The sequence below is a fragment of the Henningerozyma blattae genome, chromosome 4 (assembly GCF_000315915.1).
Source record: "Henningerozyma blattae CBS 6284 chromosome 4, complete genome".
Taxonomy (NCBI): Eukaryota; Fungi; Ascomycota; class Saccharomycetes; order Saccharomycetales; family Saccharomycetaceae; genus Henningerozyma; species Henningerozyma blattae.
The window spans coordinates 1,014,925-1,027,575 of record NC_020188.1 but is presented as its reverse complement, the minus strand read 5'-3'; the positions used below and the strand labels follow the sequence as shown (position 1 = coordinate 1,027,575).

The 12,651-nt window shown below is 31.2% G+C and overlaps 5 protein-coding genes across 5 annotated transcripts; 2 read left to right on the top strand and 3 right to left on the bottom strand.

Annotated features, from left to right (window-relative positions):
* Positions 1-744: 744 nt before the first annotated feature.
* Positions 745-3,312, top strand: TBLA0D04120 (SPX and EXS domain-containing protein; the record flags this gene model as incomplete). Its single annotated transcript, XM_004180380.1, has 1 exon — positions 745-3,312. One exon carries the CDS (start codon positions 745-747, stop codon positions 3,310-3,312), a length of 2,568 nt encoding a protein of 855 aa, XP_004180428.1.
* Positions 3,313-3,798: 486 nt separating this feature from the next.
* TBLA0D04110 (uncharacterized protein) lies at positions 3,799-7,236 on the bottom strand (the record flags this gene model as incomplete). Its single annotated transcript, XM_004180379.1, has 1 exon — positions 3,799-7,236. One exon carries the CDS (start codon positions 7,234-7,236, stop codon positions 3,799-3,801), a length of 3,438 nt encoding a protein of 1,145 aa, XP_004180427.1.
* Positions 7,237-8,095: 859 nt separating this feature from the next.
* Positions 8,096-9,757, bottom strand: FCY2 (purine-cytosine permease; the record flags this gene model as incomplete). Its single annotated transcript, XM_004180378.1, has 1 exon — positions 8,096-9,757. One exon carries the CDS (start codon positions 9,755-9,757, stop codon positions 8,096-8,098), a length of 1,662 nt encoding a protein of 553 aa, XP_004180426.1.
* Positions 9,758-10,949: 1,192 nt separating this feature from the next.
* HMF1 (putative isoleucine biosynthesis protein HMF1) lies at positions 10,950-11,417 on the bottom strand (the record flags this gene model as incomplete). Its single annotated transcript, XM_004180377.1, has 1 exon — positions 10,950-11,417. The coding sequence occupies one exon, from the start codon at positions 11,415-11,417 to the stop codon at positions 10,950-10,952; it is 468 nt and encodes a 155-aa protein (XP_004180425.1).
* A 388-nt stretch (positions 11,418-11,805) lies between these two features.
* Positions 11,806-12,162, top strand: PET117 (Pet117p; the record flags this gene model as incomplete). Its single annotated transcript, XM_004180376.1, has 1 exon — positions 11,806-12,162. One exon carries the CDS (start codon positions 11,806-11,808, stop codon positions 12,160-12,162), a length of 357 nt encoding a protein of 118 aa, XP_004180424.1.
* Between the last annotated feature and the right edge of the window lie 489 nt (positions 12,163-12,651).

Here is a 12,651-nt window from a genome sequence, read left to right as displayed (position 1 = left end):
TGTGGTTGGTCAAGACAATACAATACGCATTATTATACCTAACAATCCGCTTATATAAAAAAATTACACAACTCTTCAAGTCCCCCCCCCCCCCCCCCTTTCGATATATTTTATTCTTCGAACCAAATTTATTTTTTTTTTATTTACAAATACAAATACAAATACAAATTTTTTTTTTTATTTTACTGTTTGTCTTGCCTTTCGTTTATATACCTTCCCTCTCGTGGTGACATCTCTCACAAGATCCTGCCTACTATCTTTCTACGACCTCTTCTCTGCAACAACCGGAATCGTCGTTTCCCTATTGTTTTCTTTTTTCTTTTTTTTTTTTTTTTTTTTTTAAAAATTGTCACCATTATTTTTAGTTTTTATTTTTTTTGTCTTGACCATTTTTTTGTCTTCTTCTTCTTCTTCTCTTTTATAGGTACAATACGCATGTGTCTCTTTTGAATAGAAGTTACCCTTTTAAGTATCACCCATTGCCTGACTAGGCGACGTTTTACGGCACAAAGGACCTACTGAGATTCTTACAGATAGATGAGACGACTCTTCAAGAATTTACAAAGAATGTTCATCGCATCGTCGATTATATAAAAAGATCTACATAACTCCATAAATCTCCTCTTTTATTTTTTTTCAAAATGTAATTTGACATAATTTTGTTTAGAGTTGGAAAACAAAAAAAAAGGAAAAGAAAAAAAATAATATAATGATCCATCGCAATGAGATTCGGAGAATTATTAAATGATTCAAGAATTCCTGAATGGAAGGAAAAATATATCAATTATCAAGCTGGTAAAAAAATTGGAAGTATACAAGAATGAAAAGATTCATTCTCTTCCTCAAAAAGCATCATTTTTCTTGGGTCCAAGTTCAGGTTCTGATCAAATTATAGATGCTAAGAAATTGAAAATAAATGAATTTGTTAATGATTGGTTGATTGATTGCCAATTAACTAATATTAATGATTTCTATCTATCTCTATTAGATCAATGTGAAGAACGGTTCAAAGTGTTGGAAAATCAATTATCGATTTACAACTTACACATGAAACTCCATCACGAGGCAACGACAACTTCTCTTTTAACAACTTCTACTTCTTATGATTCCATTCAACAAATCGCTACTAATCCAATTGAAAAACATCCTCATAAAAACGTTTGGCAATGTTGTAAATCATTTTTATTTAAAAATAATTTATTACCTTCATTACCTATTTATTTAGAGACTTGGCTTTTCAATAAAAAAAATAATCTTCCATTAGAAAATTGTTCCATCTTTAATGATCAATTACATTTGGATCTTAAAGATTCTAAATCATTATTGTTGGATGCAATTTTGGAATTTTATCTTTTCTTACAATTGATTAAAGGGTTTAGAACTCTTAATGTAATGGGTATTAGAAAAATTATTAAAAAATTCGATAAAATTGTAAATGCAAACGAACAATTATCATTCTTATTAAATTGCCATAAGGATTATCCATTATTTTATCATCACACAAATATTAAAAAACCAGTCACGGGGGCTAACACTCCCAGCACGATGGATTCGTTTTTACAATTAAAACAAAGTTCTTCTCTCTTATTCAACAATCTACCTGAGTTACCAACTACAAATGATCCAATTATTAAATGGGAATCTATTGTGGCTAAATGGTATTCGATAGATTTAATAAATAAAAATTGCCCTCAGGAGAGAAAATTAAATCAGGAAATTTTGAAAAAATTGACAAATGAATTCTCTTTAAATGAAAGAGTTGTGCATGAAAATAATAGATCATTAATTCAAATCTTTACTGCAGGGTTAGGGCTAGGTTTTTCATTTGCAACTTTTATATATACAATTAATATCTTGAGAATTAATCAATTGACAATCAATTTCAAATTATTATTACCAATTTGGGGCGGATGGTTTTTATTTCTTTTAATCGCTTGGCTTTATATGATAGATTGCTTCATTTGGCATAGATGTGGTATCAATTATAGATTTATCATGTTGGGTGAAATCCATACTTCTCATGGTACAAGATTCTTTAATAATGATTTTGCTACAAGTTTTATCCCCATTAAAATTTATTTTTTAAATTTTTTCACTTTACCTTTTTCAATTTTAATGTTGAAATCTTTTGAAAATAATCAGTTAAACCCATATTTCCCAATCTATATCATTATGACTCTGTTACTATTCATTTGTCCCAATGGTATCATACCATATTGGGATAAACTAGTACAATCAAGAAAACATATTTTAATTGGTATGATTAGATTAGTCATGTCGGGATTTTTCCCCGTAGAATTTGCTGATTTCTTTTGGGGTGTCATCTTTTGTTCATTAGGTTATTCACTTGGTAGTCTTGGTATGATTTATTGTGTTTATTCAAATGATAATGGAAGAGATCTTTGTGGTGTTACACATAACAGTAGTATAGCGGCCTTGGTCTGTTTACCTAACTTTTGGAGATGTATGCAATGTATTAGAAGATATGGTGATTCAAAACAATGGTTTCCTCATATTCCAAACGCAATTAAATATTTCATCGGTGTGGTTTCTACAGCTGCATTCTGTGCTTATAGATTAGGGAATTATGGTGGTAGTTTCACCGCTTTCTTCATTTGGTCTTCCGTTATAAATTCCATTTATGTTTCAATTTGGGATTTATTAATGGATTGCACTTTTTTCCAACCAAACTCGAAAAATTGGTTATTAAGAGATGATTTATATTTAGCAGGTTCTAAACATTGTGTCACTGGAGAATATTCTTTGAAAAAAAAATGGGTTTATTACGCATTTATTATCTTTGATGTTGTTATTAGATTCCAATGGGTCTTTTATGTTGTGGCTTCTCATGAATTACAATTAAGTTCAATCTCATCTTTCATCCTAGCAACAACTGAGATATTAAGAAGATTTGTTTGGGTTATATTCCGTGTGGAAAATGAACATGTGGCAAATGTAAAATTATGTAGAGTCACAGGTGAAGCTCCATTGCCTTATCCAAATATTTCTTCACAAATGCATCAATCTTCTTCTCATGAAACAAGTACCCCTCCAGATATTTTGATTAACGATGTAGAAAATAATTTATCATCTTCTAATCATTCAATAAGTTCACAAGCATTAAGTGAATGTAGTACCATCTCTTCAGATATGGTATCACATATTCCAATCCCAATTAATAGTTTAAACGATCCACAAGCTATTACTTCTGGAAGCATGGCAAGATCAATTACCTGGGCTCATACAAGTGATTTCCAAAGACCTCGAGCTTTCTCCTCAAATAAATATCAAGAATTGAATAAAAAAGAATAATAAAAAACAAACAAACATACCAAACATTTAAATCTTTTATTTTGAACGACAAGACAAATTGACATTAACGAATAATGAAATTACTAAAAACACTCATGATTAATCTTCCACCTCCCTCTAATTCACTCTCTTATTCTTGACATTTTACTATAGTAGGTTTTCTTACCACTATATATCCTTGCATTTATTATACAATTAATTTATAGAATTTGTAATTTTTATTTATTTCCCTATTTATACATTTATTTATTTCCATTAATATTTCTTAATCGGTGTAAAATACAATTATCATTTTTTTGAATACGCCTATATTGATAGTCTATTTATTATTAAATATTTTTTTTGAGAATTAAGAAATATAAAAGTGAAATGTCTAAATTAAATTAAAACTAATTGGAATATATTTATTAATATGTATAACAACAGTATAGTAAAAAAAAAAAAAAAAAGAAAAAAAACTTTACTTTTTTTAAACAACTCATAAAATCAAACTGTTACAAAAGCTTGCACTTTCGTATGACTTGGTGGATGCATTTTTCTATATAGAAATTTGGAAGCCCAAACTGGTAATATTGATATTGATATGATACAAAATAATTCACCAAAGTATAATACGTGACACATATACTTTAAATTATAATAATCACTCAAAAACGGAATAGATCCCATGAAGAATATTAACGTTGCAGCTTGACTCCATATCATAATTGGATTCCAGGAATATATCTCTAATGCAACCATAATTAACTCGTTCAAGATCAATGCAGTAAAACTTATGGCTACCATTTTAGTAAAATCAATTTCATTAACACTTGTAAAAATCTGTGATAAATTTTGAATTACACATCCTTGATAACACGATAAGGCGCACCAAACGAAAAAAGTCCTATAAGATAAACTTTTAGATTCTCTCAAATCTCTATAAAGTTCTGGATAAATCTTGGATAATGATTCTGGAATATCATGATCCAGAGTTAATGAAAACACTGGAAACATTGTATAACAAGTAGCATATCCAACCATTAACCAACCTTGATAAAGAGCTAATGGTTCGAATTTGGAACATATAGAATAAACAGTTTGACATACTGCAATAACAAGACCTCTATGCATAACAAATTGAGCCAGTTTAGCAGATCTTTTATATGAGTTTCTTCCATGCCATAAAAATAACTTAGTAATGTGGCAAAATTGAGTTACTGAAAAATCTGCAGCCAAAGATGCCTGTTTACCTTCTTTCCCAACAATACCTACACCAACGTCTGCACATTGAATCATGCTAACATCGTTACCACCATCACCAATACAGCATACTCTTTTCCCGGTGATTTCCCTAATTAATAAAGCTACGTCAGCTTTTTGCTGTGGAGTACATCTACATGCAATCACAGCAGGTAATCTAACAACTGCTTCAAAAAATTCAGATCTATAATGAGTTAAAAACATTGCCAATGATTCACCATCAATTAATAAACATGAATTTTGATTTGTCTTAATATAATCTAGATGACTTAATGCACCTTCTGGTCTATTTAGCTTGGTAATGGTAATTACATTTTGACCTCTAGAGATTAGCTTTGCATTTAGTGATACACAACGTGCAGTTTCTACTTTATCACCAGTTAACATCCAAATCTTGATACCTGCATTTCTTAAAAGTTCAATAGAGCTCTTTACATCTTTTTGTAATTTATCTTCCACGCCTGTTAAACCCAATAATTCTAAATCATGTTCTAAATGCTTGTTAATTACTTCTGCCATTTGGTCATCTCTATTGGTCATTGAAAGTGATGCTGTATGGTAATCACTAGAAAAGTTATCATATTCCTTCTTTGACATTTTTCTTCTACCAATTACTAAAGTACGTAAACCTTCACGAGCCATATTATCAGTCTCTTCTTCCAGCCATTCATTATTTTCTACAATTTTAGCCATCACAGTATCTGCACCTTTTTGTAAAAACCAATATTCTTCCTTTTGTTTAAAGTGGACTATAATCCCCATTCTTTTTGTATCTGAATTAAAGGGAAACATATTCAAAATTTCACAATCAAAAGTTTCACCTGTACTTTCATGTAGTAAAGTAATACTCTTACGGTCTCTTTTAAACAGTGATAAACCAACTTGTTCGGTGAATTTGACAATGGCAACTTCGTCTGGTGAGGCTGCTTGATATGTTAATTCTTCGTCTTCAAAAACTGGAGTGACGTTATGGCATAGGGCTAAAGTGACAATTAAGTCACATACACGTGTAGAAAAATCTCTCCTTGAAGTGGATGGCTGTGTTGTACTTGCATTGCTACCCAAGAGGGAAATGTATTGTGCTACTAGATCAAATGTTTCAGATGTATATGATACTGTACCTAAATGTATTTTTTTCAATTCCATATCATTTTGAGTTAAGGTACCAGTCTTATCACTTAATAAATATTCAATACGGCCTAAATCTTCTGGAATAGTACTAGTTCTAACAATAGTTTCAGGTATTAGTGCATCATTTTGAATTTGATAAGAGTAAACTGATTTAGCTAAATCCAAGTTGACTCTCAAAGAAACTGGAATAATAGTGGAAAATAGAATTAAGTATCGCATAATATCAATATACCAATCTGAGTTATGGAACCCAGCAAATGCAACCAAGACTACAGACAATACAAATACTGAAGCACATAAAATTTTAGAAACATTATTAATTTCGATTTCTAAAAGACCAACTTTAACTTTTGAAGAGGTAGTATTCATACTTTGTCTAGTGTCTTTACCCGTATAGATAACACAACCAATACAAGAGCCAGTAGAGGCCAATACAGTATTTGCCCAAAGAGTATTATCAATGGATAATGGATTCGAAGTAGAATCATTTTTATATATTTTACCCAAAAACGAATGTATTTCCTTTCTTGGTGGAGATGCAACAATTGTTAAAGTATTAATTATTTCTTCTTCTGATAACTTCTGTGATAATGCTGGTGCTATTCTTAATTTCCAATCTGTTTCACCATCTAGTTGATCTGTCTTTATAAATGATTCACCAGAAGATTCACTTGATTTCAACAGAACCATATCTGCAGGTACTCTATTACCTTTATTTATTCTAAGTAAATCTCCTACTTTTAGATCTTTACTTGGAACCAATTGTCTTTCCTGTAAAACTTCATATAATTCTCCATTAGATTCCTTATCCCTACGTCGTCTTTGTATATCGTCCAGTGCTTCTTTCGACATAGTAACTGTTAATACAAAACATAAAGGTGCAACGTAAGATGATAAATATCCAATTCTTAAAACAGGGATTGCTTGTGACAAGGCAACAATGAGAAAATAAAGATTATAAAAAAATTTAAATTGTTCATATAGTAATGTCGGTATAAAAGTAAAAGCGTTATATTTTGCATTGGATATTTGGTTTGAAGAATATAAATTTGAATCATCGCTTGATGTTTTATTTGGATGAATTTCCCTATCTTGAGTAGAAGTTATTTTTTCGTTCTTATAGTTGAATGGAGCTAGATTTGAAAGATTTAAACGAAATTTATTGAAAATAAGAGAAATATTAGTAAAAATTGTCCTTCGATTATTACTATTATTATCACTGTTATTGTTATGAGGATCTAAATTTTCATCGTTTGATAAAAGGGGATGGGTATCTTGAGAGAATGACTTACGATTTATTGAGTTTGAATTTATAAAAGTTTTCATTTCAAAACTTTCTTTACCATTATTATTATTAATATAGTTATTTTTATCCGATATTGAAGAATTGTCTTTCATATCAAAAGGTTGATTTAAAGATGAAACGTTTTGATTTAAATCAGGATTACTTTCAAGGTTCGTAGTACTTCTATTGTTGAATGTTATATTATCTAAAGCACTATCTAAATCTTCTTCAAAGTGCACTTCGAAAGAGTCTACACTTCTATTCATTCGTGATCGATTTCTACCATTATGCGAATTGAAAAATGTATTGTTATGATTTGGTGCCCTTGGGGTTAATAATCCATCTATAGAGATATTATTGAGATTATGTTTATCAAATTGTTTTATAATGAAAAAAAAATAATGCTTATCAAAACTTGGAGCTAGAATATACAATATTTTATTTTGTTTTATATTTTTTTTATTCTAAATTTTTGTGGAGTATGTATAACTTAAAAGTTAAATCAAAATAAACTTAAGAAAGCTTTTTATTTAACCTCGAAAAGTAGTATATGTTTCACCTCGTCAAATAAAAAAATAAGTAAATAAAAAATGAATACGCTATTTTCAAAATATATGTGTTTCTGATACTTGAATATATACAAAGATTTACTTAGAGAATCCAAACTTTTAAAGATCCTTTTGTTTATTTTTTTTTATTATATTTCGGTATTTACAAAAAGGAAGGCTAAGTAAATCTGAAATTCAGTTATAACAACACAACCGATCGATAGAATATCCGGATTGACAATTTTTCGGGGAATATCACCTAAACGGTGTAAGCACGTGAAACTGCGTCATTAAATAGATAAAAAAAAAATATCTGGAGAAAGGGATGACTATACGAGTCAGTTTAACTAAGATAGAGATATATAATGTTACAACGAGTTATATGGTATTATTATTATTATTATTACTATTAATATGTTACAGTTCTATAACGGTTTAATATATTATACAAATTAAAGTTTTTTTTAAAAATAAAATTAATTAAATATCGATGCCTGAAAGAAAAAGAGTGAAGCTTAATATGAATGAAAAGAATATAAGTTAAAATAGTTAGAAACAATAGAGATGCTGTGCTGAATTAACGGCCATAATATTTGATTTCTATTGGTCTAACAATGTTGTAAGCAACGAAAGCCCAACCGGCCCCTAATTCGAACCCAATATCACCACCATTGTTACCAATCAATCTACCAATCTCACCCTTCCAATAACTTTGACACATTCCCAAAGCTACACCAAAGGCACCAACAATTAAGGCAACAGTTCCTGCAATACCGATTGGTAATTTTTTAGAATTATTCCAATCTTCAATGTTATAACCTTTGAAACCACGTCTGTATATGAAATGTTCGGATAAGGCAATTGCAATATAAATGGATAAATAGTAACCAATGGAATCCATAAAGGAAGTCATGACACTATCGAAAGAATAATAAGCTGGAATGGAAATACCGATGGAAATACCACTACCAAGAACGGTCCATACGACTCTAGGGACTTTTGCTAATGGTTCCCAAATAGCTTGTACGGAAAGACCAATGGTATACATATTTGGAATATTATTAGAAACAGTAGAAAGAGCCAATAAAACACAACAGAAGGAACCAAACCCATGTAATGAATTGTCAACTAAGATAGCAGAGACTAACCCACCAACAGAATGATCACGGTACATTTGTAACCAATTCTCATTAGTCTTTGTACCCATGGCACTTGCTGCACCCAAGATCATACAAAAAAATAATGGGAAAGATAAACCAGCAACCAAATAGAAGAAAATTTGGTATTTGTTGGTAGTTCTTGGCATGTAAACAGTATAATCTGCAGCAAAAGTGGTATAACCAGCAGCGAATCCGAAAACTGAAGAACCAAACGATAAGACAGCACCTGCAGTAGTAGGCCCGGAGGTCCATTCACCATTAGTGAAAGTTCCTGCAATCTTCAATCTAGCAATAATAACTAAGAAAACGACAAAGTTTGGTACCCATGACCATTTTTCATAAGCATGAATAATTTTGTACCCGAAAAATGAAATGCATAAAGTTAAACTAATAATTAATAAACAACCTGCCCAGGGAGGGCAAGCATGTGGACCAGGGTTAACGATATGTAACAATTGAGCAGATGCAACAGTATTAACCACACACCAACCAATGCATGCGACAACGTTAATAACAGCAAAGATTCTTGAAGTGACATTACCAATTAAGAAACGAGATAGAATCATTTGTCTTAAACCAAATTCTGCACCAAATACAGAAAAAAAAGCCACTGATAATAAACCCAAGATATTAAAGAAGATGATAACTAAAACAGAAGTCCCAAAATTCAAACCGAAAACCATTGGACCCAAGACACCCAAGGCATAACCTGCAATAACCATATTAGCAGAAAACCACATGGAGGCAGCATTGATAACAGAGTCATCAGTTTTTTCTTCATCAGTAATTGGTTCAATACCTTTTGCTTCTGCATCCAATGCTGTGATAAACCTGGTAAACCAACCTAGTTTTATTTCAGATGAAGATTCCACAATATATTTGTTGTCGTTATATTCGTCATCTAATGAATATGTAGATGTTATTTCATTTTTTTTCTCTAAATCAATATCATCGTCAATCAAGTCACTGGAAGTGTTATTAGTAAGGATTTGCATTTCAGTACGATCATGATGATCATGAACGGATTTGCCTTCATTATTAAGACCCATTAAATCTCTGGAACTTTCATAGTTGATCATATCATTTGAAGTTGTATCAATTTCTGATGAGCGTTTCTTACCAAAAACTGATTTTTGAATATCATGAGAGCGGGATGGTTATGTGTAAAGAGGATGATTCTCTTGAGAGAAAAAATCAATATATATATATATATATAAATGTATATAACAAAGAACAAGAAAAGACACCACCGGTTTTCATTGGTAATTGGTATAGCCTTGTAAAAGATGCAACTTTAAGTTACTTATATAGATTCTAAACAATATAATTTGCGATGAGTTCTGAAGGTGTCTTAACCAATCAATGGATATTAATACTCATAATTAAAATTGGAAGTATATTTGCAGACTCTTAATTTTTTTTTTTTTTTTATATCAGTTATTATTAGCATATGAAAAAAAAAACTTTTTTACCAAGCTTCCAGAGCAATGGCGCAGTAACGAGTCTACATTACCCAAAAAGGAGTGAAAAAAATAGGTCTTCCAAGAATAATAGCATAGCCCAATGTTCAATAGTAACATTTCTTTTGTCAGCATTTGAGGGTTTGCTCAGATACAGCCGCACAAGAAGGTCACGCTTTAGGTATGAAACAAGAAACGAGAGCCCCGCCTTGTACCTGGCAAAGAAATGCCGTGGCGCCTCGAGTCAGTCTGGGCAGATTTTCCGGCGTGCCAGAGAACTGCCTGAACAGGAAAAAATGCGATGGCCAAAGTAGATTTCATCAGAATGTCTTTCCTAATTTGGAAATAGTAGAGATAGAGAGAGAACAAGACCTAGGGCTTCATGTGATATCAGCTAGGGTTTTAGGGTACAATGTGGCTAGAAAGTTCATGGCAAAAGCATTTGTTTTCTTTAAGTCTACAGACTTTTGTGTGTGAAAACTACGAGTCAGGTTAAGTTTGATTAGAGTAAATAAGAGGCATGAAAAATTATATTTTTCAATAGGGTGAATAGGGTCTTAATTTTATAGTAGGAGATGATAATTTCAATCAAATTGTTTTTTCCATTTAGTTAAGACTCGGACTCTAGTCGTAGTGACACTAGGGTCTTATTTTTTTTAATTAGCATCTATTCTTATAGTTTTATAATTTATTTATCCATTCGTCATAGGGGACATTCTAAATTTTATATAGCTGAATCTGTTTACGGTAGCATTACTTATCTACATAATTAAAATATAATGACGCGTGAGAGATATTTTGTTGGTAGCAATTAGTTTTCTTTCTTGACAGCAGCAATAACTTCCATTTCCAAATCAACATTCAATGGCAAAGCAGCAACAGCGACACACGATCTTGCAGGTTTGTGGACGGTAAAGTATTTAGCATAAACTTTGTTGAATTCAGCAAAATTGTCGATGTCCTTCAAAAAAACGTTGACTTTAACGACTTCGTTTAAGGAAGAATTGCCGCTCTTCAAAATATTCTCGACATTTTGAAAGACTTGTTCAGCTTTATCAGAAATACTACCTTCCACTGGCTTGTTGTCTGGTGTGAATGGAATTTGGCCAGAAACATACAATAATTCGTTGAATTGAGTGTTGACTTTCAAAGCTTGAGAGTAAGATGCAGCTGCTGGTGGAGCATTTTTAGTTGCTACTGGAGTTAGCCCACTGGACAAGAATCTTTTACTAATTGGGGCAACGCAGCTGACTGATCTGGCGGAGGATCTTACAAACATGGACATTTTTTTTCTGTATTTTTCTGATAAAGTAGTAATTTGGTTAGCAGTGTTATTTAACAAACAAGATTCTAGTTAAGTTTAAAAATAAAATTGATGAATCTTTCTATTCTTCTTGTATTTAATATTAATCATTTTATTTTTCCCTCGAAAATGCCAATCCACGTTGAAGGGCATTTTTTTTTCTATTTTAATGATACCACAGGGTTAATTTCAACCTCCGGAGTTACAATTCCTATCCGTTTTTTTACTTGGTTTGTCTTCTTTTTGTTAAAAAAAGTAACAGTGATACACATTTTACTATCCCTTTTTTATCAAAAGGCATTGAATAGTAATAATCAATAGCCATATTTAAACACTTAGCATATATTAAATTTAACTTACAATCATGTCAAGAGCAAGTAAAATCACTTTCGGACTATCATGTCTCTTTACAATAACCACAGTAGGCGCTGTCCACTTCATTCAAGGATTAGAACAAGAAACTTTGCATCAGGGTCCGATTAAAGATGCCAAGAGATTAGCTGAAAAAGAGAAGGAAAAGCAAGAAAAAGAGTTGGCATCAACAGGCTCCCCAAAGAAACCCCTTATGAATGCTGTGCCGCTTTCTAAAAGACAGACAAACGCGCAAGAATACCAAATGCAACAAGATTTGACACGACAATATACTGAACTACAGCCGCTTTCTGGAGAAGTAGTTACAAAAGATGGAGAAGTTATAGAGAGGTCTTCACCGTCTACTTAGTTTAAAGTTTGGCGTGTGAAAAAAATTGGAAAGAAAGAAATTATTGTTACCATTTTATATCGTCAATTATTAATATACCTTGTACATATCATTACCTCATATTCCATGGCCCTTGAACCATTTTTATTTTTTTATTTTTTTTGTTTTGGTTTTATTTCATTTACTTATTATCATTTATTTGACATTCTCGCATATATAACTCCGCACACACGTGATAAGGGTTTCACTCCTTACTATTTAGGTCTTTTTCTTTAGTCTCGGGAAGGGGTGGAAAGAAATGTCCAAAAATTATGGCAAGCTCAAATTTAAAATTTGAAGTAAAATTTAATTTTTTAAATTAGAAAAGGAGATAATATTATTTTCGTTTTTTAATAAAGGACATTATTTTATGAATAGTTAAAGAAAGATTTCATTTTTAAAATTGATATGTTTAAATTAACACTAAATTAATATTACATTATCCACCATATCCATATAACTCAGCACACT